The sequence below is a fragment of the Polyodon spathula genome, chromosome 3 (genome assembly GCF_017654505.1).
Source record: "Polyodon spathula isolate WHYD16114869_AA chromosome 3, ASM1765450v1, whole genome shotgun sequence".
Lineage (NCBI taxonomy): Eukaryota > Metazoa > Chordata > Actinopteri > Acipenseriformes > Polyodontidae > Polyodon > Polyodon spathula.
In genome coordinates, this window is record NC_054536.1 from 10293477 (window position 1) to 10317034 (window position 23558).

Genomic DNA, 23558 nt, shown 5'->3' on the forward strand with positions numbered 1-23558 from the left:
AATTTGGGATGAGCGTGAGGTCACTGCAGTGGATACCGAGGGTAGGAAAGCTGGCAATAGAAGGTACTGTATATTCAGAACATCGCGAAAACCTGAAAAATGCAGATAGACATGTGACTTCCATAGTTAAATCATCAAATGGAGAAAACAGCCATGACGCAGAATTGAAATCAAGTTACTGAGAAAGTCTATAGAAATAGGCAGGCGAGCAGAAGAAGGAGCCGGAGAGCACTTGGAAATTCCTCGTAAAAGGAGACGAACCGCTGGAATTGATCATAGAGTTGGGGGGTTGATGGACATCAAGCGAAATTGATGCTGAATTCCTGACAAATATAGTCTGATTGTAGCTGGTGCCAGATGTAGAGAGTCCTTTGCATGCACTATGAACGCCATGATCCAGTCCTGGTTTAATGGAGTAGGATTAATCATGCTTTGTAAACAAAAAGTTACATAACATGCCCAACCTGTAGAGTATGAGGATCTGGTAGATGGGGCAAGTGCTGATGCCATGTAATCTTGAGCTGAATTAAGAAGTTTATTAATAGTTGGATTTAGTTGAAAATCAGCTGACTGAACTGTGGCGTTGCTGCTGGATATTGCAAAGCTGTGGGCAGCGAACTGTGAAATTTGGAAATTTGTAAACAAGAAAGAGCATCAGCTGCATTATTAAAAATGCCTGGTAGGTGGCGAGCTTGTATTAGAAAATTATTAGAGACTGAAAACCATACTAGCCGCCGCAGCAATTGCACGATAAGAGGGGAAGAGAAACGTCCTTTATTTATAATATGCACTGTAGTTGAATCACAGTAAAATAGTATTGATTTCTTAGCCCAGAGATGACCCCATAGCTGGGCAGCTGCTACTATTGGGTATATCTCTAGCAGAGCTGTGGATTTTAGATGAGGAGATATGTTTTCGATTTCCTCAGGCCATGTCTGCAAAACCACTGATTGTTAAATAGACCTATAAGATAAGGCATCAGTAAATAAAGCCATATCGTGTGGAGCTGAAATGAAATCATAAAACATAGAGACCGTTCCAGTGCTGAATAAGCGCAAATCACATTTTAATGTCTTTTCTAGCTTCTGAGGAGATATTTATATAGGAGTCCAGATTTTTTGCTCTTGATGCCAGCGCTAGCAGTCGAGATATAAACATCCTCCCCTGTGGAATGATACGTATTGCAAAGTTAAAATAACCCAGCAATGAAAGCACTGCCCGTTTTTTAATTGTTATACTGATCTGAAAATCCTCAATGAGCAAACGAATATGGTTAATTTTAGACTCAGGCAGGCTAGCTTCAAACTTTTCTGTATCTAGAATGATTCCAAGGAATTCCAAAGAATGAAGGTGGTTGATTGATTTCTCTTCTGAAAGCGGAACGCCAACTTCAGAAAATAAGCTTTTAAGCAAACAGGTGATGGAGAGACGGATGGATTGGCATTACTTTAAATGCGTCTGATATCTGCTTTTGCTAACCAGGAACCACGATCTGCTAATTGAATTGAAGGTATTGTGTCTGCAATAGTGATGTAATGCAGGGAAAATTGATCTTGGGGAATTAATGAGTTAATGCTGCTGGTGCTTGACCCCCATGGTGCTGATAAATCAATAATGAGACGCTTTTTTTTTTTTTCCCCCTGACATTTTCCTCGTGGCAATGGCGATAGGAGTAATTCTATATACTGGAAAAGGAGAAGCTAAAATGGACCGACTATCAATCCTTTTATAATTTCTTTTTTGATGAGAGATTTGTGGTTCTTGAGTCGCTGAATAAAGGTTTTTGCTTTTGAACGAGGAAGAAGGAATTTGAGTCAGACCGATTGAAAAACCTTTTTTTTTTTTTTTTTTTAATCCGTCGATCAGGTAATTAAATTACTGTCGGGATGATTCTGTAATTTACTTGATAATGCCGGGATGTTTATAGGAGTAAAGACTGTGAGCATCGGGGAAAGTCACTTGCGTTTTAAAGGGCAGATTGTATTAGCGTGAGCGTCTCCGCAATTGCTGCACATGTGGATAAGATTGCATTGCCTATTCGAACAGAAGACAGTATTGAAATTACTGCAGATTTGTCTTCCTCCTGAAAATCTAATACTGCGCCTGTATTTGTCTTTCCTTGTGGATTGATCGAGGGGAGCTGAAGATTGTATAGGATTAGGTGCTGAAGATCTGTATGAATTAGCGGCGAAACCGGGTGCTTTAGAAGTTGATGCAATTGCAGCTTTAGGGCAGAGGGATGTTGAGTGAGCTGTTGAAGCGCAGACCCCGCATGCGTTAGCTCTTAAAAACACCAAAAATTCTGTTAAACAGATCTGGGTCAGGTTGTGCCCAATTGATGATGTAATTATCTGCTGCCAATATCGCTGCTGCTTTTGCAGAGAATGCTTTATGATACTCAAAAAACATAGTCCCTCCATATCTGACAGACAGCTCCACGAAGTAGTATTCATATGAGTCCAATTCAGCTCTGCGGTTAGGATATAACGAGCATAACACATCTCTGAATATGGAGAAGGCAAGGACAAATTCCCCTAATGTAAGATTTTTAAACAGTCTGGGATCTCTGGATTTTAGAGTTACTGCCAAATCTCGTCAATCCACTACTCTATGGTCCAAGAATTCCGAAGTCGTCGTTAATAGTTAAACAAGATTAATGTCCTTACCTTCGAGAATGTTACGTCTGATTTGTGGAGATATAGTGTGACGTCTAATAATAGTTGGAGAGGAGGATCCGTATGTACAGGCGGTAGCGAGGTTTTTTATATTGGAGGATCTGCTTCGCTGGCTGAAATTAGGGCTGGACCGGAAGAAGCTGTAGGCGGCACTGCAGTATTTGATGCTAGAATTAATGGCAGGGCTGTAGATTGTTTTCCCTGTTGCATATTAGATACCCTTTTATCTAGATCCAACAGTTGAGAACTGACCGAAGATAGAGTATCGGCAAAAGGCTGCATAAATGATTTTATCTCGTTAAATATTTGCGAATGTTGGATTTCAATGGCTGGCTGCTGGTTAGCGGTGCTAGTTGTAGGGGTGATTTGATCCGGAATAGACTGCCTGCTGCCTGTTTTAGGACGCTGAATGGCTGGACGCTGCTGATTATGTTTTTTCGGAGGAAAGACTGGTTCTGCTGAGACTAAATTGCAATAGAGAATAAAAAGAGACTCTCTATCACTCCCTGCTGGAATCACGTTACCGTTTTTAAGGAGGGTTTTTATCAATTTATTGATGGGCCAGTCCTTCCAAAACAATCGATCCAGAGGGGCGTCCTGAGGCCGAAGTCGCTTGGATCGGCGCAGATTCGATGTTTGAGTGGCAGGAACGGTAGGCAACATTTGAACTGGAACCTGGACGAGAGCCTGATTGGAAGCCTGATCAGATGTAACTGAAATACCAGAAGGGGAGAAAGAACGGAGACTGGATGGACCCTGGATTGAAGCTGGACGAGAATGATCTGGTAATGGCGGAAAATCCTGGGAATCCTCTGAATCCTATGACAACTGCTGTAAGTACTCCATTATTGAGGTATATGAAAGTTGATAGGTCTTGAAATCGCTTAGGTTTATGCCAAACGAAAAAACACAAGACAGCTAGGTAGAGGTGACTAATGTTTAAATAAAGTAGATTTAATTGATGACAGGAGATGATAGGTTGTTGGTGCCTAGCTCCGCCCCTTGAACCCCACCTATAGGTTAACATTACATGTGCCACCTACAGTTTGCATATATCTGAAAATGAGGATAATTATCTATTCAGGTATACCAGGCAAAACCAGCAGACAAAATTAAAATAACAGTGTGTGACCTACGCAACTGTACATTAATCTAGAAAAAAAGTGCAATCATGAAGCCATGCTTTGTGACACAATTCATCAAAAATAAAGCTATGAATGTTTTATCAGTCGCTTTGATTGCATTGTAATCACTTGTATTTTAAAGGATTGTAAATCTTTGACCCATCTTCTACATTAACGCTACATCGGTTGACAGATTAGATCTGAGGCCAAAATCTAAAATCAGAACTTTTATAGCTTAACATTCCTCGGAATAAATAATGTCACTAGTCCTTGTGGTCTCAGCTGTGTTAACTGGATTTTGCAGTACCATTTAAAAACATTACACACATTTGCCCACCCATGTAATTTGTGCATTGTAAAGTAACAATAATATCACACACACACACACACACACACACACACACACACACACACACACACATATAAACAACCCCTTAGTATATAGCAATATCAAAGCTGTTAATTGTGGTGAAGCTCATTAGCAGTGAATACTGCAACACTCAAATGTCACCATAATCATGCTTACAGTATATACTATTATATTTTATATACAAAAAAAGACATGCATACCAGAAAATGGTACACAGCTACAGAACTTAACTATAAAAATTGCATTACCACATCAATAGGCATTCACTGATATTAAAAATTCTACATCCATTAGCTCCTGTGGTTTCTGAGCACTGCAACATGAGCAATCCCAGCTGATCTAGATGCTGTCTTTGTTTCTCTTGGGGGAGAAATGTTCTAAAACTAGAGTTAGTGTACAGTGTTCAGTATAAGGCATTAGAGTTTTCAACCAAAAATACAAATTATATTTTAGTAAATTTCTGTAAAACTCCAACTCGGGGAGAGCCGATGATAGCCCTTTTCTCTACCTAATTTGTTGACATTACATTTAATTTGCTATGTCTCTGCCCAGTAGTATATGCGGTCTAAATCTTTTTGGATTTCCTGGGTGGCTAAAAGCGTGTCAGAATCTCCCCTAAGCTTTGTGTCGCCTGCACATTTAACAAGCTTGCTAAATACACTATGTAACACAATTTTTGTTCCTGGGTAGTAAGTGTTATTTCCTAATTGCGTATGCCTCAAAAGTATAGAAAATGGCTATTATTCCCCACAAACTTTGCTTTTATGACCAGGACAGGTAAATTTCAAAATATCACTATTTCCAATGAGAAAACGGGCGAATTTGTGTCTTTTTGTTCACATAAAGTCAGAAAAAAACAACATATGAATCAAAATTAACACATATTCATACTAAAGTAATACAAAAATGACTACAAAAGATTTAGAAGTGAGTAGTTTTTCGAGATTTACGATTATACTGTAAATTTACAGTATAACCATAAATCTCGAAAAACTACTCACTTCTAAATCTTTTGTAGTTTAAAATTTGTTACACGGTGTTATCCCCCCTCGTGACCTATGACGAGGCTGTAGATAAGAAACATCAGTATTTTCACTAAATACTAACACTAAGAGAATGTGAAAGAATAAGTAGCAGGTTTAAGAAAAATATAGCATTACACGTCCCCACGTATTGCTACAACTGTTTAAATAACATACCTGTAATTTTTATTTTCATTATTAACATCCTGACAACTTTTTACACTTACAACTTTAAAGTCTGTTTCAAAATGTCTGCTCTAGTGCACTGAGGTTTGAGATCACAGGAAGGGCAAAAAAAACCAAACAAAAGCAAAACAAGTGCTCTGGCTTTTGTGTTCCGTAGCACATCATGGATCGTTATTGCTGTGTTACCTGTTTGACAGTGCGGGCAGTGCACTACAGCGGCTATTTTAAAAAGAGCTTTGAAATAGACTTTAGTGTAAAAGGATGTTAACAATGAAAAGAAAAATTACAAGTGCATTATTTAAACAGTTGTAGCAACATGTAGGGACGTGTAACACTGTATTTTTCTGAACTCTCCTACTTGCTCTTTAAATCATGTTTTATACACAGCTCTCTGAATTTAGATAGATACAACTAATTCAGTCTCCTTTGTTGTTGATTTAAAATATTTAAATTAAGTACCGTACATTGACAAAAGTTATACGTTATTTAATAAAATTCCGATGAGTTTACCAATTTTCCCAATGGCCTTTTCACGAGTGCCCCAATATCTCGTAAAATGTTGCTTTGGCCAGATTTGATGTATCCTGCAAAGGGACTGACTTCACCCTCCTTCACCAGCACTGCAGGAAAAGAGGAAATAATGAGCAGCTGTTATAAAAAGCCTGCTGACTGAATTAAACATTGACGGGACACATGACCTTTTGATTGTTTTACAAGTCGCAGATTTGAACAGTAATCTGCCATATATGGTTTCACCTTTTGGTAAAATGTACAATTACATCTCTTAATTAGCCATTCGTCTGTATAGTACATGAATGGCTAATTACAATTACTGTACTTTGACTATCATAGGTATTTTCTTCCAAGGATAACCAGACAGGAGTTTCATTTAAAAGAACATGCACATGGTACGCAGTTACAGTACATATACTCCTGGAACTCGCCATCTTGAATCTACCCAAACTCTCCCAGCCCCTCCCTGACTCACACGTCCTTTGACCTCCACTGAATCTCGGTCATACAACAGGATCACAACATAACATGCCATGCTCTACAAGTCAGTCATCCCAAACTCACAATCCGTACTCTCTTGTTTTACTATCTTTCATTGATAATACTTTGTTTTAGCTCAGTCTGTATCTATCATGTCAGTCTCAATTATCTTCCAATCCTACGCTCCTGATAATAATGTGGGAGGCATGGCAACAACATTGTCTCTGGAGGTACCGGAGTCGTTGTTTTCCAACGACTGTTATGAAATAATCCACAAATGTGAATTATGCAAACAGACTAATTGGAAGCTGCAGACCATGATATCACGCATACTGTATATAAAACATATACTATTGGATACACATTTCATTACAAATAAGTCTGCTATATTTTGTGATCCTTATTCTAAACATTGCTTATAGCCATTAATATTTAGGATTTAATTAAAATATTACGAAATCCTGCATATGAAATCTCATTTGACAATGTTCAGGCTGTAATCCCAGAAACTTTTAGTTTTCAAAATATGATATCTGTGACCCTTTTAAATGAAAATAGCTATTGCATGTTCTGTTTGTTTGGGGGGGCGGGTGTTTCAACTTTGTTCTTTTGTATAAAACACTGTTTAGCTTCACACTACTTGCAAATATTTGTACAGTATTTCTCTTTTCCCCTTTTACAAGATGACTTTAGTAGATTTTAGACCAGCAGTTCCAAAACTACATTAATGCCAGCACAGTTAACAGCTTCAGAAACAGTTACACAGCTGCCTTTGAGGCTTGTTGCAGGGCTCAGGCAAAGTTCTTATTCTTGTTATTTAAAGTAATTGCAGTAAACATTTAAAAAAACAAAACATTTCCAGGTTATTCCCCAATGGCGCTGCTGTGTAAACCAAACAGCAACAGTAAATTTCAATTTTACATTACTGGCAAAGTTCCTGTTTCTTTTCCAGAACAAACATATTCTTATGTTTAGTGTACTGTGTAGTGAAATCATCTGTCCCCAAGACAGGGCAGACACTTGCATAATGTGGATGTCATGAACTCGGGGATCCCCTATCAAATAAAAAAGGGACTTTTATAAGGGCTAGTTTGTCATGTTTTTTTTGTTTTTTATAATGTTTTACCAAACCTCTCCCTCTCCTCAGACAAGCCACAATATTATCGGAGCAGAAAAGTTAATGTCAACAAATACTTATTCAGCAAACAAACAGGGCTGTTTTCTTCATACATGCAGCTATTGCTGTGATGTTCATTCTTGTTCCATATGCCTGCTTTTCTCAAAATGTCAACAGTCCGTTCTTATTGATTCTACCCTGATAAACTGGAACTTATCCACTCACTCACATACTCACTCACACATGCTCAATTCTTCCAGATCAACAAACAAATTCAAAATGGCAAGGGGCCTTTCAATTTTGTCGTTTGTATTATTCCTCAAGGAAGGACATTCATATCTCGTCTCCTTGCGCTGTATACTACAATCAAAACACTACTTGTCTCGAATTTCTTGGAATCGAACTGGGTTCAGTTAAAATGGAAGCACCCCCAGGAACTATGTTGCATTTTATACATTCAAAATTTCTGCTTCTAGCCTGCCCAGTTTTCCCTTCATTATGCTAGAATTGATGACGCCATTGTTTCATTACAATAGCAGGGGCTTCTAAGGTTGAAAACACAGATGCTTTAAAGTCATGCCCACTCACCCTCCCCAGTGGCATTTTCTAGGGCTCAATGGAAAAAAATATAGTCTATTTTGCAGTACGCCTTACACAGGAATGTAGGAGCAGCCCTCGTGTTTTCAATTCCAGCCAGAAACCCTCTCCGGTTTCATGCCCAGTGTTCTAGGACCTCATAATGTACTGAATCAAAAACCTATTTCAGACACACATTTGTGATTCAGCATCCAACCAAATGGCTTATTAGGGTCTCCAAAGCACCCGAGCATCCCATAATATGGGGTGGCAATTGTTATTAGATTCTCTACTCAATCATGCTTTCAGTCATGTTGCCTACCAAAAATGTATTACTTTTGCTTTACTCAGTGCAATTCGTGTCTCTCTGCAATATGCCGTTACTTATCCGTTTTACAATATTACTTTGTTTAATCGCTGTTAATCTCCTCTCCCTTTAACTTCACTACCTCAGATACAAATGCTGATGCGAGGTCCAAAGAATGATCCCCACTACTTGTTAATTTAAAGATCATTAAGAGAGTTTTTTATTTTGGAGCCGGGAAGAAGGACAACTCTTGACCATGGATTCCCTGAGGTTTCCTCCTGTCACCTTGTGGGGGTGGGGGGTTCCTTAGTGCAGGATGATTTAATTCTGCAAGGTAGTGGAGGTGGCCTTGTCCTTTTTGGGAGGAGGTGGCCCCAAGTGCCACTTGTCCAGCCTGCTGGCAGTAGTTATTCATTTAATTCATATACTTTATTCATCATAGTTTTGCCAGCATAGGGGAGGCTAATAAATTTACAGGAATGTTTATTTGTCAGTTCAATAAATTGTTCATTTTCATTCTATTGGTGGATGTCTTCTTACTAAACATACCATAAAACACGCAGCTAAAATTATAGTTAAATCACCATTTTGTTTGACTATTCATTCCACATAATATCATAACTATTTCTTTGTGTGACAAACCTGAGGTCAGGTTTTGGAGGTGAGCTGATTTATGAGGCCTTTAGCGGCAACAGCAACACTGCAACACTGACGGTAGTTTTAAAACCCCATTTCTGGGTGCACCACAGAACACTAATATAGGCGTGTTTCAGTCCTCTGACAACAGCATAGCTTCTTACTTCTATCTGTTTACCAAACTAAGCCCACTAAGAAGACAAATCACAAGTGTTATTGTTAGCTGTAATTGTGCTTACTGAAAAAGAATTGTGTCTAAAATGTGTACGAAAAATCATAACTAACAGAGCCACACTTTTACTGTGCTTGTTTTAGAGCTGCAAGACAATCTGAAGCAGTTGAAACATAACTGTAATATCTATTTCCACAAAGAAAAAAGGTGTGTGTGTGTGTGTACATATATATATATATATATATATATATATATATATATATATATATATATATATATATATATATATATATACACACACATACATTTGTCAAATTTTATACAAATTTTACGCTGTTCTGCATTTCTCTTATCTCATCTCTGATATGACCCATTCTTACACACAGTAAACATTTACTTTCCTGTGAGTCTCTTCTGTTTGCTGTAAATAGAATGAGTATTGTGCTTTTTTTTTTTGACATCATCCACTAAAAGCCTTTTATTGATTTTTAGTATAATACGTGAGTACAGTTTCCAGTAATATATAAACTACGACCTGGCTCTGTATTGAACAAGAGGTACTGTAAATCGTAATCTACATCTACAGTAAATATATCCTATGAAAAATATCTTAAATTTTTCAATTTTTATTTATTTTACTTTAAAATATTAAATACAGCAAATAATTAACCGCCATCAGGCTCTAAACCACATTCCCGGTTTTCGAAGCATATTTAATTATATATATATATATATATATATATATATATATATATATATATATATATATATATATATATATATATAATGATTGATTGATTAATGATAAAATGACTTTTATTTTGAGATATAAAACTCCTGTATTTTATATGTCTTACGGGCCTACAAATTATGAAAACAACAAACTGGCAGCATGCATCATCCCTACCAAGGGACTTATGTACTGAAACACTATATATTCAGATGCAATCTGTTGTGAGACATTTGTTAGATAGCTCAGTGTCTGGGCATGCTGCAGTGCAGTGCATATGCTGCTCTAATGTCGACGACGACTGGGAACTGATTTTAAATCCATCATAGACTCTGGAAATTTAGACTACAGAGCAAAAAATCACTTGCTCTGACAGCTGTATCATTTCCTTCAGTAGTTAGAGCTAATCTGATGGAGTAAAAACCACACAGCAAGTTGGAATTGTATACTCATACGCATACAGTAGTCCAAGTCATAATAATATAATAATAATAATAATAATAATAATAATAATAATAATAATAATAATGTTTTACCTGCTTTACAGTGATTTTTCCCTCCCCAAAACAAAGATCATGAGAATTAAAAGTCATGAGATTTTAAAGACCACTTTACACCTAAGTCTTTGAAAGCTGATGTCAGGAAGCTACCAGACTCTAGTGCAGCAGTTTTCAACCTTTTCATCTCAAGTATCAGTGTTTCCAGCAGGGACCACCAGGTGTACCAGTAACTATGTGCAATCTTAAACTGCTGTTGTAAAAGCGAGACCTACCCCATTACAACCAGGTTAGTTGTTGCCTCATTTGTTTGTTGCCTCTTTCTACTGAATGGTTAATCTGTGCAGCTGATGACTGCAATGAACTCAGCATGTTTATATTTTTTTTATATTTTGCAAGTGTTATGTATGGAATTGGTGACTGCCCCTTTAATTGTGTACAGTTGTATTAAGAGAAATAACATGCTGCAGCTTCTATTCTCAGTGTTAGTGAAACCCTGATCTGACAGCATGCAAGACAGCTCTTATGATATACATACTGTTTATTCTTCTTTATTCTTTACAATATTAAATACTCCACAGAAAGTACATTGTCATATATTTTCATTAGCACAATCTGAAAGCTAAATTTAGTAAATACTGTTTTTTTGTTTTTTGTTTACTGCAATCAAATAAGTTGCAGTACACCAATACACAGTACACTTCTTAATTACAGTCCCAAGTATTTCTGTGTGTTCTGCTCTCACATTTTTTAAATGGACAGTTTGAGAAATAAACTTTGTTTTCCCTGCAACAGCTGATCCGGCTTGATTTTCCTTGATAACGTCCCATTCAATCAACAGATTCTAATCAGATTGGGTGCTGCTTTAGTACCAAACTCACGCTACATACTGTTTTACACGATGGTAGCTGTGCTCTTAAATCACTGTGCCTGCTTCTTTGGCTGAAGAGGCATTATCAGCTCATCATCTAACTATGGAATATTGTGCAATTAAATCATATTTAAACTCCTGACAGTAAATAATGTCACTAAATCAATTATATCTGGGATGCAAGACGCCACAGACGAACAAAATCCAATCATGTTGACTTTCTGCTGCTGTTGATATACCTCTCTCTGCACTTACAAGCATTTTTATTCCATCAAATTGTTACCTTCCTTCACGCACTTCAGTTTATTGAAACATGTGATATGCATTTTCTTTTTTTTTTTATACAGACCGACGTCATGTCACATTGTGAATATTGACACTTGCTTTTAAAGGGACATGCAGCATTTGTTTTCCTAACCCCTGACAAACAGCTGTCAAAATGTTTTGTAACCATTTTAGTCGCAGTCTGGAGCCCTGCATTGGTACAAACAGATGGTACAAACCATCAGTGATACAAACAGGTGGATACATTTAGATGGTCGACTGAGGAAGCATTGTGTTTTGACGAATCATATCATCATAGAGAACTGTCGGTATGTACCAGTGGCAAGCCTGTCAAGGTACAGTATGTGTACCACAGGTTGAAAACCACTGCTCTAGAGGACAAAGGGCAGCCATGAATGTATCCACTTACCATGTGCCTGGTTTTTAAATGGCAGCTGTAGCATATAAAGGAGAAACAGTCCATGACAATACATTCCATGACAATGCATGGAATGTCTCGCATAAAATGCTTTTTTGGGTTTCCGTTCGCTCCGTTTATTTTACTCGTGTAAACCGGGCTTTCAAATTAATGGGAAAGGTGGGGGTTGATATGTAAATTAGCTATGCGTAAAGTATCCGTGCTGTTTTTGAAGATTACTAGTGAAATTTTGTGAAAATGCGGTTTCCATGCACAGAGAACTGGTACACAAGTGAATCTAAGCTGCTGTAATAAAGCAAAATACCTTGTGACTGATTGGTTAATAATGTGTTTTACTGCTCTTGCCCAAATAGTTTTTTTCAAATGTAATTTGTATTGAATACTCTTATGACTCATTAATTACAAATAAACTCAGAGGTATAAAATGAAACTGGCCAACAGGTATCACAGATCACCATGGCTGAAAACCGGCAGAGACGTTATATATAAAGTTCCCTTTCATTCAGGCAATACAGCATATAGGGGATCAGGTAATGCTGCGTATACTACCCTGGCTTAGAAACCCTACCCGTCCGGACGGCTGACAGCTGCTGAGGAAGCATTCAACACCACGCCTGGGCAAATACGGGTAGTGGGCACTTGAAAGAGAGGTGGCAGATACTAATGAAAAAGACTGAAGTGCAGCATTCCCAAAATTGCCACTGCCTGCTGTATCCTGCACAAACTCTTGTCAACAACAAAATGAGGTGTTCGGGAATCAGTGGCTGCCTGTGAGACAGACGGGGAAGGTTACCAGTGTTGCCAAGTCTAAAAGAGGCACTGCCTTTCAAAACAAGCCCAAAACAAGCGAACCCATGTTACAGCGTGGGTGTTTATGCAAGTTCCAACCAGCGACTCTCAAAAACAAGCTCAATTCCACTTATTATAAGCAGACTTGGCAACTGTGAAGGTTACCTCAGTCGTCAGTTTCAATTGGACAGCAGCAATCTGAGTAGTCTTGTGCTGTCAGAAATTCTCTTTTCTTTTAAGTTGTGTTGGATTTACTGTTGTGTTAAATATTTATGATGCAAACAAATAAAACACAATCAATACGTTCATTTACAGTTTTATTTGGTTAGTTCTGAGAGGACATCAACAACTTGTTGGATGTTATTGCGCTGTTTTATCGAACTTGCTCATCACCATTATTAACGTGGAGGGCAGACATGCGCTGTCTTTGGACATAGCTGGGACAGGAATTAATTCAGTTAGACATTTAAGCAGCAAGGGTATTTTCAAACAGCTGCATTAATACTATAACAAGGGCATAACGCAGTTCATGATAAGTGGTTTTATACAGAACTGTAAACCCACAAGAGATATACAACATGACAGACCAGATATAGCAAAAAACAATAAGAAAAAAGCAGCCCCCATTATCATTAAGGTGAACTACACCACTGCTAATCATAAAATCGCCCTTCAGCCACTACTTTCTGCCATCTTGGAATCCACAGTAACAACTGATCTGTTCCTTTGCAATATTTATATTTAAGAATAAACACACTCATTAACATTTACATGTGAAATGCAGGTTTCCATGTGAAACTGGGTGTGGATTTTCCAGTGTGTTTCATCATTCACACAAGTAAATGAGATTTACCCTATCCCTCTCTTTGGCCGTTTTTTTCGGCCACAAACCTGATTTACCCGAATAATCCTCTCAAACGTGCACGCGTATTGCCATTTCACGTGTAAATTGACCCGCATGGAAACCCCATGATTGAGGCTGTCCTGAGTAATACATTATCCACTTTTAAAATCTCAGGAACAGGGACAGATTTACAATAGCAGTTTACTAGTTACGATTATTATTGCTATTCTGTTGCCCACAGTCAATCTCATAATCAACCACTGGGTTACCTTTGACCTTTAACATACTGAAAAAAGAAGAACAATACAGTCTGTGTTCACTGTTTAAACATGGCAAGACAGGAGGACCCTTGTAAATTACAGTACACTGAGCAGTGAAGCACGTCAAACCTGTTTTGCTTATGCTTTATTCAGGGATTCGGGTTACAGAGATATTTTGTATGCTATATATTTAACTTTTGTTCCAACAAAGAACATTGTGAGTTACATTTTCCTCAGTGTCACTGTATCCTACATTTGGAATGCTTTACTCCATTATAGCTGGATTCACAGACCCTAAATAGCACCGATCTTAAACTACCTAATGTTACCTGACAGCTATGGACAAAAGCCTCACCCTATAGAATAAACAAATTGTGCTTCATAAGGTCGAACAAAACCTGCTGAATAATGATACGTCAACATATTGAATTGCGTAAGCTTTGTAGTTTTTTCATATCCTTCATAAAACTGACAAATTGAAAAATGTGACATTTCAAAATCTAACTTGAAATACTGTACTACTATAATGGCTTCTGGTAAACTTTTGAAATATCATTTTGTAATTTATTTGATTACATGATGTTAAATAAAAGACCTAAATTGTGTTCACATAGTATTTTTTCTTTTTTAAATTATGTCTCAATCCTTCTAGGTGATGCAAAACTTTTGGCCATGGCCATGTAGGTAAGGTTACGATCATCTAAGATTGGTGTTAATGGGAAACCAGTGTTCTTACCTTCTACCTGTACTGATTATGATATACAGTGCTAGTCAAAATTTTACATACCCCAGTGGAAATGTATAATTTCTAGAATTATAGGAAAAATATTTCATAGATAAAGTTTTGATTTGGTGGATGAGGAAAGAAAGTTAGAAGAAATAGAAGAAATAGTCTACAATTTTTTATTTCAGCAATTTTCAAAATGCTAATCCAAAAGTATTCATACCCTGACAAGGAAAATGAAATTAATAGCTAGTTCAGGCACCTTTAGCAATAATAACCTCTTTTAAATGATTAGGACATTTATCAATGAGCTTTTGGAATGAATCTTTAGTGATTTTTGATCATTCTTCTAGGCAAACTTGTTCCAGTTTATTCAAATTCCAAGGAATTCTCTTATGCACAGCCTTCTTCCACTCATACCACAAATTTTCATCAGATTTAGATTTTGACTAGGCCATACCAGAACATTGATTTTATTCTTCTTTAACCATTCTGAAGTACATTTTGATGTGTGTTTTGGATCGTTGTTGTGTTGGAATGTCCAGTTGCATTTTAAACAAAGTTTTGTAGCGGAGGGTTTCAGATGATAGGTCAATATCTTTTGGTAGGCTATGGAATCAATTTTATCATGTAGTGGAACTAAATTTCCTGTGCCATTAAAGGAAAAACAGCCCCATAGAAGAATATTACCACCGCCATGCTTGACAGTAGCTGTGGTGTTCTTTTCTTTGTATGCCTCACAAGACTCTCCAAACGTAACGACTATCAGCTTGACCAAACAGCTCGATTTTCGTTTCATCAATCCACAAAACCTTTGACCAGAACTCATATCCAGAATTCAAATGCCGTTTTGCAAACTTTAAGCAATTGTCCTTGCGAAGTTTTCCTAAGAGTGGCTTTTTCCTTGGCCTGCAACCATTGAGATCTTCACCATGCAATACTCGACCTATAGTTGAAATGGAAACCCCAGTCCCACTTGCAGCCAATTTACTTTGACTATCTTTGGCAGTCAATCTCAGATTGTTATTAACCTTCCTCACAATCCTTCTACTTGTTCTGGTGAAAGAACCTTCTTTCTTCCAGACCAAGGGAGCGTTGTGAAGTACCATGAGTCTTGTACTTCTTGATAATAGAAACAGTAATTGAAATTGGGATACTCAAATGCTTGGAAATCTTATTGTATCCTTCTCCATCATTAGGACAATAAATAATGTTCTGCTTAAGGTCTTCAGATAGCTCTTTACTTTTTCCCATATTTACTTACTGGCAATCATCCTACGCCTAAACCTTTTATACCTCTAAGAATGTTCACCTACAATCCAGCATTTTCTAGACTTTTCTTGAATTAGGTTCTGCATTATCATATTTAAATTTCTAGCACCTTGTAGATAATACTGTCATCGCATTAAAAGGTATGAATACTTTTGAATTAGCATTTTTGGAGTTTTGCTACAAAAGATTCTTCCTAAAATTCTTAAATTTCAAGAGATTTCTAGAAATTTCAAATTTCAATTGGGGTATGTAAACTTTTGACTATATATATATATATATATATATATATATATATATATATATATATATATATATATATATATATATATATATACCATGTTTACTCGAATTTAAGTCACCCCTGAATTCAATTCGCACCCCCAAATACGGACACCCAAAAAAAAAAAAAAAAAAAAGACCCTGAATGCAAGTCACATTTAACTTTTGTATAAAGGAAATCAACAGAAGAAGAAACAATTAACTGGTTAAATAAGTAATTTCCAAAAATCACCAGGATTAATTAGTCATCAAGTTAAATAATTAGGCAAGAAAAACACTCAAGACTTTTAAGACCGGTGGATACACGATGGGTTACTGTATTAGATTTGAGTTGAATTGGGGACAAAGTCATTTGACTGCCTAATTGCGTGCAAATTACTAAAGAAAATGATCCAAGTTTGCAGCTTTTCTGTAGCCAGTACCATTTTATTAAATCTCTGTACACTGTTAAACCACAAACACGACTTTGTTGAGGATCCTCTGAAATACTGACAAACACCAGCTTTGTCAACTCCTTTTCTGATGATGAAGCCCACACTGAAGCTCCTGTTTTCTGGGTCAGATACCCTAACCCTAACCTTATATCTCACACTGTACCTTGTATCTCTGCACACGACTCTGCAAAGCTGCAATGTTCTATTTGTAGTGCAGAGACCACTGCTGAATCATGCGTGCTGATTGTAACTTAACCAGTACAATATAAAACCTCACCATGATTTCCCTTGATTTGCTTCCTGCACTTTTAACTATACAGCCAACTGTTTTTGTTTAATTGCCTCCTCATACTGCTTGTTGCTATCAACGAAGACTCTACTACAATGCCGCCCAAGTCTTTTTAAAGCTGGCCTGTTCAGGTTCAGTACTACCCATTTAATATTTGCTTTTATTTTAATGAGTTTGTTCCAAGACTATCGAACTGTAAATGCTTCTGACCCCAGAGTGAATGTAGGATAGTATTTGTACAGCAGATGTTAAATTCCTGGTTAAAGAATGAATAAATACAAATAATCAATCAATTTGAATCCTACATTTATGTGACCTTCATGCAACACTTTACATTTCAGAACTTGACATTTATAGTAGTCACATTATTGTGTTTCATAACCAAAGGATAACACTGCACGGTGTTTACAAAGGAAACGGATATTAAAGGAACTAACCATATCCAGCTGGTAGTTTTCTCATCTCAATCAGAGCTGCTAGTTTATTTATGGACAGTCTAGGCCATTGTTGGTAGAATGGGCAATGCAGAATCAGCTCTTGATTCTGTGCTGGATCCCGCGCAGCTATTTCCTTCCAAAAAAAAAAAAAAAACAGTGTTACTTTTGTTGTTAGCATATTGTCCGTTTTTATCATTAATGAGTAGCACAAATATTAATATATGCATTACTCCATTTCTAAATATCAATACAGCCCGAATTGACTACACTTTTATGCTAAAATACATTTGAACACTTCTTTCCATAGAAAACAAGAATTGTTACAAATTGGTAGTAAGAAAAACAAATACAGAAGCCCTTAATGCTGAAGCTAGAGGGCTGTTGTCCCTTCAATTGTTAGCTAGGGACATTTGTGATATGAAGCAAAATAAAACATTTCACATTTTGTATTTACTACTTCACAACATACCTCCCTCTAAATCTTAAACTTTACATAACATTAGTAAATCCAGAATAAAATAAGCTGCACATTATCCCCATGGGCAGGGGAATAGCACCTCTGCTGGTTCTAATGGAAATAAATGGATATATTGATGACATGTAATGGATATGTGGGAAAATCAGTATGAAAAGGTATATATATGAAGTAGTTATTACTAATGGAAGAACAGGAAATTAAAACAAATGTGGCCTCAACATACCAATAATAAGTTCTGACCCAGGGGTTCATAGAACAACTGTATACTAAATCTGAAGCGGTCAGTAGTCTTTATAATTTAAAATAAAGGTCCCTGCAAAATGTTTATTTTATATGCTTAAAAAGCAGGCTGCAAATTTCCCTTGCAAGAAAAAAATGGTTAGCTTCAACATGGCAAATGCTCACTAACTTATGCACAAAACTGTGTTAGAAATACATGTCAAACTAACTGAAAAACATATTGCATCTTTTTTATTAATTGTGGGGTTGTGTGATAAATTACCAGGATGAAGATGTGGGTTGTACAATACAACAATATCTCAAAGTTAGTGTCTCACAGCATGTGGCCTTTATTATGCAGAAACCAAAAGCCACAAGGGCACACTTAGTCAAAGGTGATTGCATTACACTGAAAATACTACATACATCCAACAGCTCAAACCATTTGAGATATGAGCTGTTGAACAAACAACAAAAGCAGAAACAAAAAATATGCTTCCCTTCGAAGGTTGCTTAATTACATGGTTGCTATTTTTTTTACCGCTTTTATTCTAGCATAGTCCCTGTTGGAGATCTTAAGAAGCTCACAGTCCTCCTCTGCAGTAACAGCCAGCCTCTTACTGTTTAATTCACAATTTGGTATTTTTTCTAGAGTTCCAAAGCAACATCCAACAGTGAGCTACGAAAGACACAAAAAGAGATATTAAAGTGAAATACATTATTCATATTGGAGGTATTTTATTAAAAAAAAAAAAAATTGCCATAGTCGCTTCGTTATTATACCATCAAACCAGAAAATACAAAATAAATAAATGAAAATTGTATTATTCTGGATAGATTATCCAAGATAGACTAGCTATCTAGTAGTCATGAAAATGGTTTGACAAATTGAGAAACTGGCCTCTTTTTGGTGGTCAATCAGCCCCTAATTACTGGAGCGCTTCGAGCCAAATATCGACTTACAGCAGAAGGCAAGTGTGCATGTATAATGACAAGAGGCAGCAATACAAATGAGAAAACACTTCGTGATACCATTGACTGAGAATATTAGCCTCAGAATACAAACATTAGAAAGTCATGTTTGTGTTTACAAATCACAAGGCATAGAGGACAATATGATGTATTAAATATGAAAAAAAAAACTAAAAAACAGGTGTTCTGCAAAACTTTCACATAGCACAGTCAATATTAATAATTTAAACAGCAGCATATATCTACAATACAGAAAAACATCATCTATTTAATTACTGTCAGCATGCAGCTACTTTCTAATATACATACTCGTTTCAGGAGGGAATCACTAATGTAGGTTTAACCTGTTTTTAATGACCTGCATCTGTCAGCTTAGAATCGATTTTATTGACTTTCCTAGCCCACCCCCAGGGAGTCTTGTGTACAGATATAACTTGACAAACAAGTAACCTACCTACGCACGCACACACACACACACACACACACACACACACACACACACAAACTGCTGTGCAAAAGTCTTAGACGTTGCATTTTTCTACTCTGATGCATTGAGCATCAACAGTTTACTCAAAGCCTCCTCTAGTGTTTTCTACTATTGTAACAACCTTGACTTGCATAAAGAAGGTAAAAAACACTGAGTGAAATAGCGCGCATCACTCGATTTTCAACAACACCTGTGCCTTCTGTCAGTTTTGTTGTCAATCAACGCTTGTCTTCTTTCTATTCCTTAAGGATATTATCTTCAAGTATTGCTCATCCTTCTTAGACAGCTTTTAGGGTCTTCCAGTCCTGGGTTTGTCAGTTACAGATGATGTTTATCTGTACTTGATGATTATGCTTCGGATACCACACCTTGAAAATCAAGTGATGCAATGTATTTCACTCAATGTTAGAAAACACTACAGGCTTTGAGTACATTGTTTATGCTCATGATGCATCAGAGTAGAAAAATGTAACATGTCTAAAACTTTTGCACAGCAGTGTATATAATAAAAACAGAAATGTCAAGTAAAGACCAATTTCTGTTAAATAATCTGCAACAAGAAAATACTGTCTATAAATATTTTATTCTGCTGATGGTAAAGGTTAATCGTCTGTAAACCCTGCATATTTCTATCAGAATTAGGTTGGCTTTGGGATAAAAAAAACCAAATGATTACAGCCTTCTAGGTCTGGAAAAGGCATGTAGTGATTGTATTACTCTAAAATCTTTTGATAATGTCTGTCCTTTTATTCAAACGCTGCGTTGTGAAATTTAATCTGTGATGAAAAATTGGAACATATTTATTGTTCTACTACATGAATCCTGGATCCTTGAGGCAGAGATGCTCAGGGATTGTAGTTTGTCCACCATGCAAGCCAGTAAAACTGTGTTTATTTAGTTTTGGCTGTTACAGTAAGACCACCCAGTTGTTCTGTCAGTGAGAAAATAGCTGACCGAAAATGTAAGAATTTCCGAATGCTGGTAACGTTTAATTAACTGTTGGTCACCCTTCTGAACATATTACTTGTACACATTTGTTTTTTTTAAATCATTTTCTCAAGGATTCAGTGATTTAAAATGAAATTTCAGCACAGGACACATTTTCACCGTGTTTACATTTGTAATTTACTCCTATTTTTTTCCACATTTTTCACATCAGACGACTGTGCAATATTTAATACACATGTATTGTGTCACCATTGGTGATAATGATGTGGTCTGCTAGGGATTCCTCCAGATAAAGTGAATGCTGTAGAACAAATCACAGTTCATTTGTTTAAACAATCTTACCACTTTATGACATGAGGAGACCAAAGGAGAATGAGGCCCAGCCAAATACGGTTCTCCAAGCAGTTTTTTGTATGGCAGCGTCACAGGCCTGACAGAGCCTTTCAGTATTACATAGAATCCATTATTGCCAAATACTGCAAGGTAAAGAAATATTAAAATGAAAAACACAGACATTCAAATGAATGAGATGCTGCAGTACAGTACAGCCCCATGTCCTGGCTAACTAGGAGTAACTCAAACTGGAAAGCAGAGCATGTCGTCCTGTAATATCTTTGCAGTTCATGACAAGAAAAAAAACAAATATGCAGACCTACAGCAAAGGTATATAGTAAAGGGAATCCAGGACTGTTTGATCATGTGGAACAGGAGCAAATTGTTTTTCATTCAACCAGTACCTGAACAGAAATTTCATTATCTGTGTTTTTAATGTTTCAGGAAAAATTGACACCCTAACTTGTTACACCCAACATTCATCTCATCTCTGCAAATTTAAATGCTACATGTTTTGTTTTTTTGTTTTTTTTGCCTGGCCTAATACAAATTGTAATTGAATTCCTCATGCACTGGCTAACTGTCTACTATTGTGAAGAAAAAAAAAAAAAAAAACCCTGCACTTGCTGTGCTTGAAATACATGGTAAAATAGAAAAAGTTACAAAGCCCCCCTTATTCAGTCATATATTTAAAGGATTGAATATCATAAGGTGGTACCATGCACACATTTATTTGCTCCAGCTGGTTTGAAAAACATATGCTACCTGTTTAGCTCATTGCAATGAGTATTGAACCCCAGTTTACTAATACTGTACAGTGGTACTCTTATGAATATTGAAGCCCAGTTTACTAATACTGTACAGTGGTACTCTTATGAGTATTGAAGCCCAGTTTACTAATACTGTACAGTGGTACTCTTATGAGTATTGAACCCCATTTTAATAATACTGTACAGTGGTACTCTTTTGAGTATTGAACCCCTCTTTAATAATACTGTACAGTGGTATTCTTTTGAGTATTGAACCCCACTTTACTAATATTGTACAGTGGTGCTCTTTTGAGTATTGAACCCCACTTTACTAATACTGTACAGTGGTGCTCTTATCCCAGATGTTAGTAGCAGCTGACTCACACATCTTCAATGACGTGCAAACAGTTTTACACTTCAGCACATCAAAGTGCTTCTATCTTGAGAGGTTAGCCCAATGCCTACCCAATTATTTCTGAAAGTACAGTGGTGACTGAGTGGAGAATTTGGATTGGACAGCTGCCTCCATGTTAAAGCTATGTATTTACTGTTATATCACATGTACCATATAGATAAATAAATAAATAAACAAATAAAAAAGCGTGTTTATTGCAAACATTTCGAGCAGCGTGTGTCTCCCCTGCCTCCTGTGATGAGTCACCACTGTATTGTAGCAATGTTATTCCTGAAAGAAATCTATTTGACCATGTCTTTTTTTATTAAGACATGAGATTAGACCTATGTACCGCACTAGTGGATGTCATTTTATGTCCATGTTTTGCATGTCAAAGAACTGTGCTATAAATTAAATGTGCACTGGGTGTTTACAACAACTTTGTAAGATGTTAGAATTATATTAAAGAAACATTTTAATTTGCCTTACCCAATCATGGTAACCCGCGTTATAACAGGTGTAACTGGATCGTTTTACTTGCCTCTGAGGATAGCTATATGTAATTATTTGTTAAATGTTTCTGCTACTAATAAGTGCACTGCAGTTTATATTTTGAACTATGTGCTGTCAATATGTGCTTCATGCAGTTATACCTCCTCACCAGTGGGTTCATAGGTATCAACAGCTTTACTGTAATATGAATAAAACCATGGTCAAGTTTGTACAGTTTTAAGTTAAAACAAAATATGGCTTGTAAAAGATAGATGATTCATAACTCTAAATAAATTCAATTTTTAAAGAGAGGTTCTAACTATCTTTATATTAAAATACTTTCCAACAGTGGCTTCCTGTGCTGTGATCTTAAACACTGTAAACTGTTGTGGAGTTGCAGCACAATGGAGGACAGAATGAGGGAGGAGCCCCCCTGCCCCCCGAATCACACTGAGATTACAAAAATGTAGGAGAAAAAAAAAAATGGAAAGAATTGCTGTTTTTGTAGCACATAATTTTGTGTCACCTCACAAAATAGCAGTTAAATCCGAGCAATAACTGAGGCAAGGTATAGAGAAAGATTGGAGTGATATAAGGGTAAGCTGTCTAGACAGCACTAAGTGCCAATGTTAGGCATTATTGAGGGCTGAGATTCGACTTTCACTTACAATCCTTGTGTCCTTGAATTAACTACTAAAAATGTAAAAAAATAAAAATAATTAAAAAAAAATATAAAAAATAATAATAATAATAATAATAATAATAATAATAATAATAATAATAATAATAATAATAAATGGGATTGATACTGCATACACCTCTGGTACCTATTATATAATCTAATAAAAACAACAGCTTGGGTTGAGTTTAGTCAGAAATCCATGAGACAGTTAACTTCAAACTTTCCTGTTCAATCCTGATTTCATCGATTTTTATTAATCACATACACTGGGTAATTAACCACATGTGGAATACAAGCGAAAAGGCTCTTTACTGTACATAAATGAATAGACACACACAACAATGCAGACAAGTATTTACCTGAATTTATAACCTTGTGACATTTTCAAATAACACAGTAATGACAGTAAAAATAAAACCAGGGTCAGTACGGTTACTGTGTGCTAATACTGTGCAAAATCCACAAAGAATATTTTTTGGTATTGTGGTGCAATCACA

The 23558-nt window shown here is 36.5% G+C and overlaps 1 protein-coding gene across 1 annotated transcript in view; it reads right to left on the bottom strand.

Moving 5' to 3' along the window:
• cnbd1 (cyclic nucleotide binding domain containing 1) overlaps positions 1-23558 on the bottom strand; it is a 72968-nt gene that overhangs the window by 23224 nt on the left and 26186 nt on the right. Inside the window, exons 6-9 of the mRNA XM_041240008.1 lie at positions 20754-20887; positions 18546-18683; positions 17308-17440; positions 5888-5997 (exon numbers count right to left, since the gene is read on the bottom strand). Coding sequence (XP_041095942.1) covers positions 5888-5997; positions 17308-17440; positions 18546-18683; positions 20754-20887 — 515 coding nt within the window. The remainder of the gene's footprint in view (positions 1-5887; positions 5998-17307; positions 17441-18545; positions 18684-20753; positions 20888-23558) is intronic.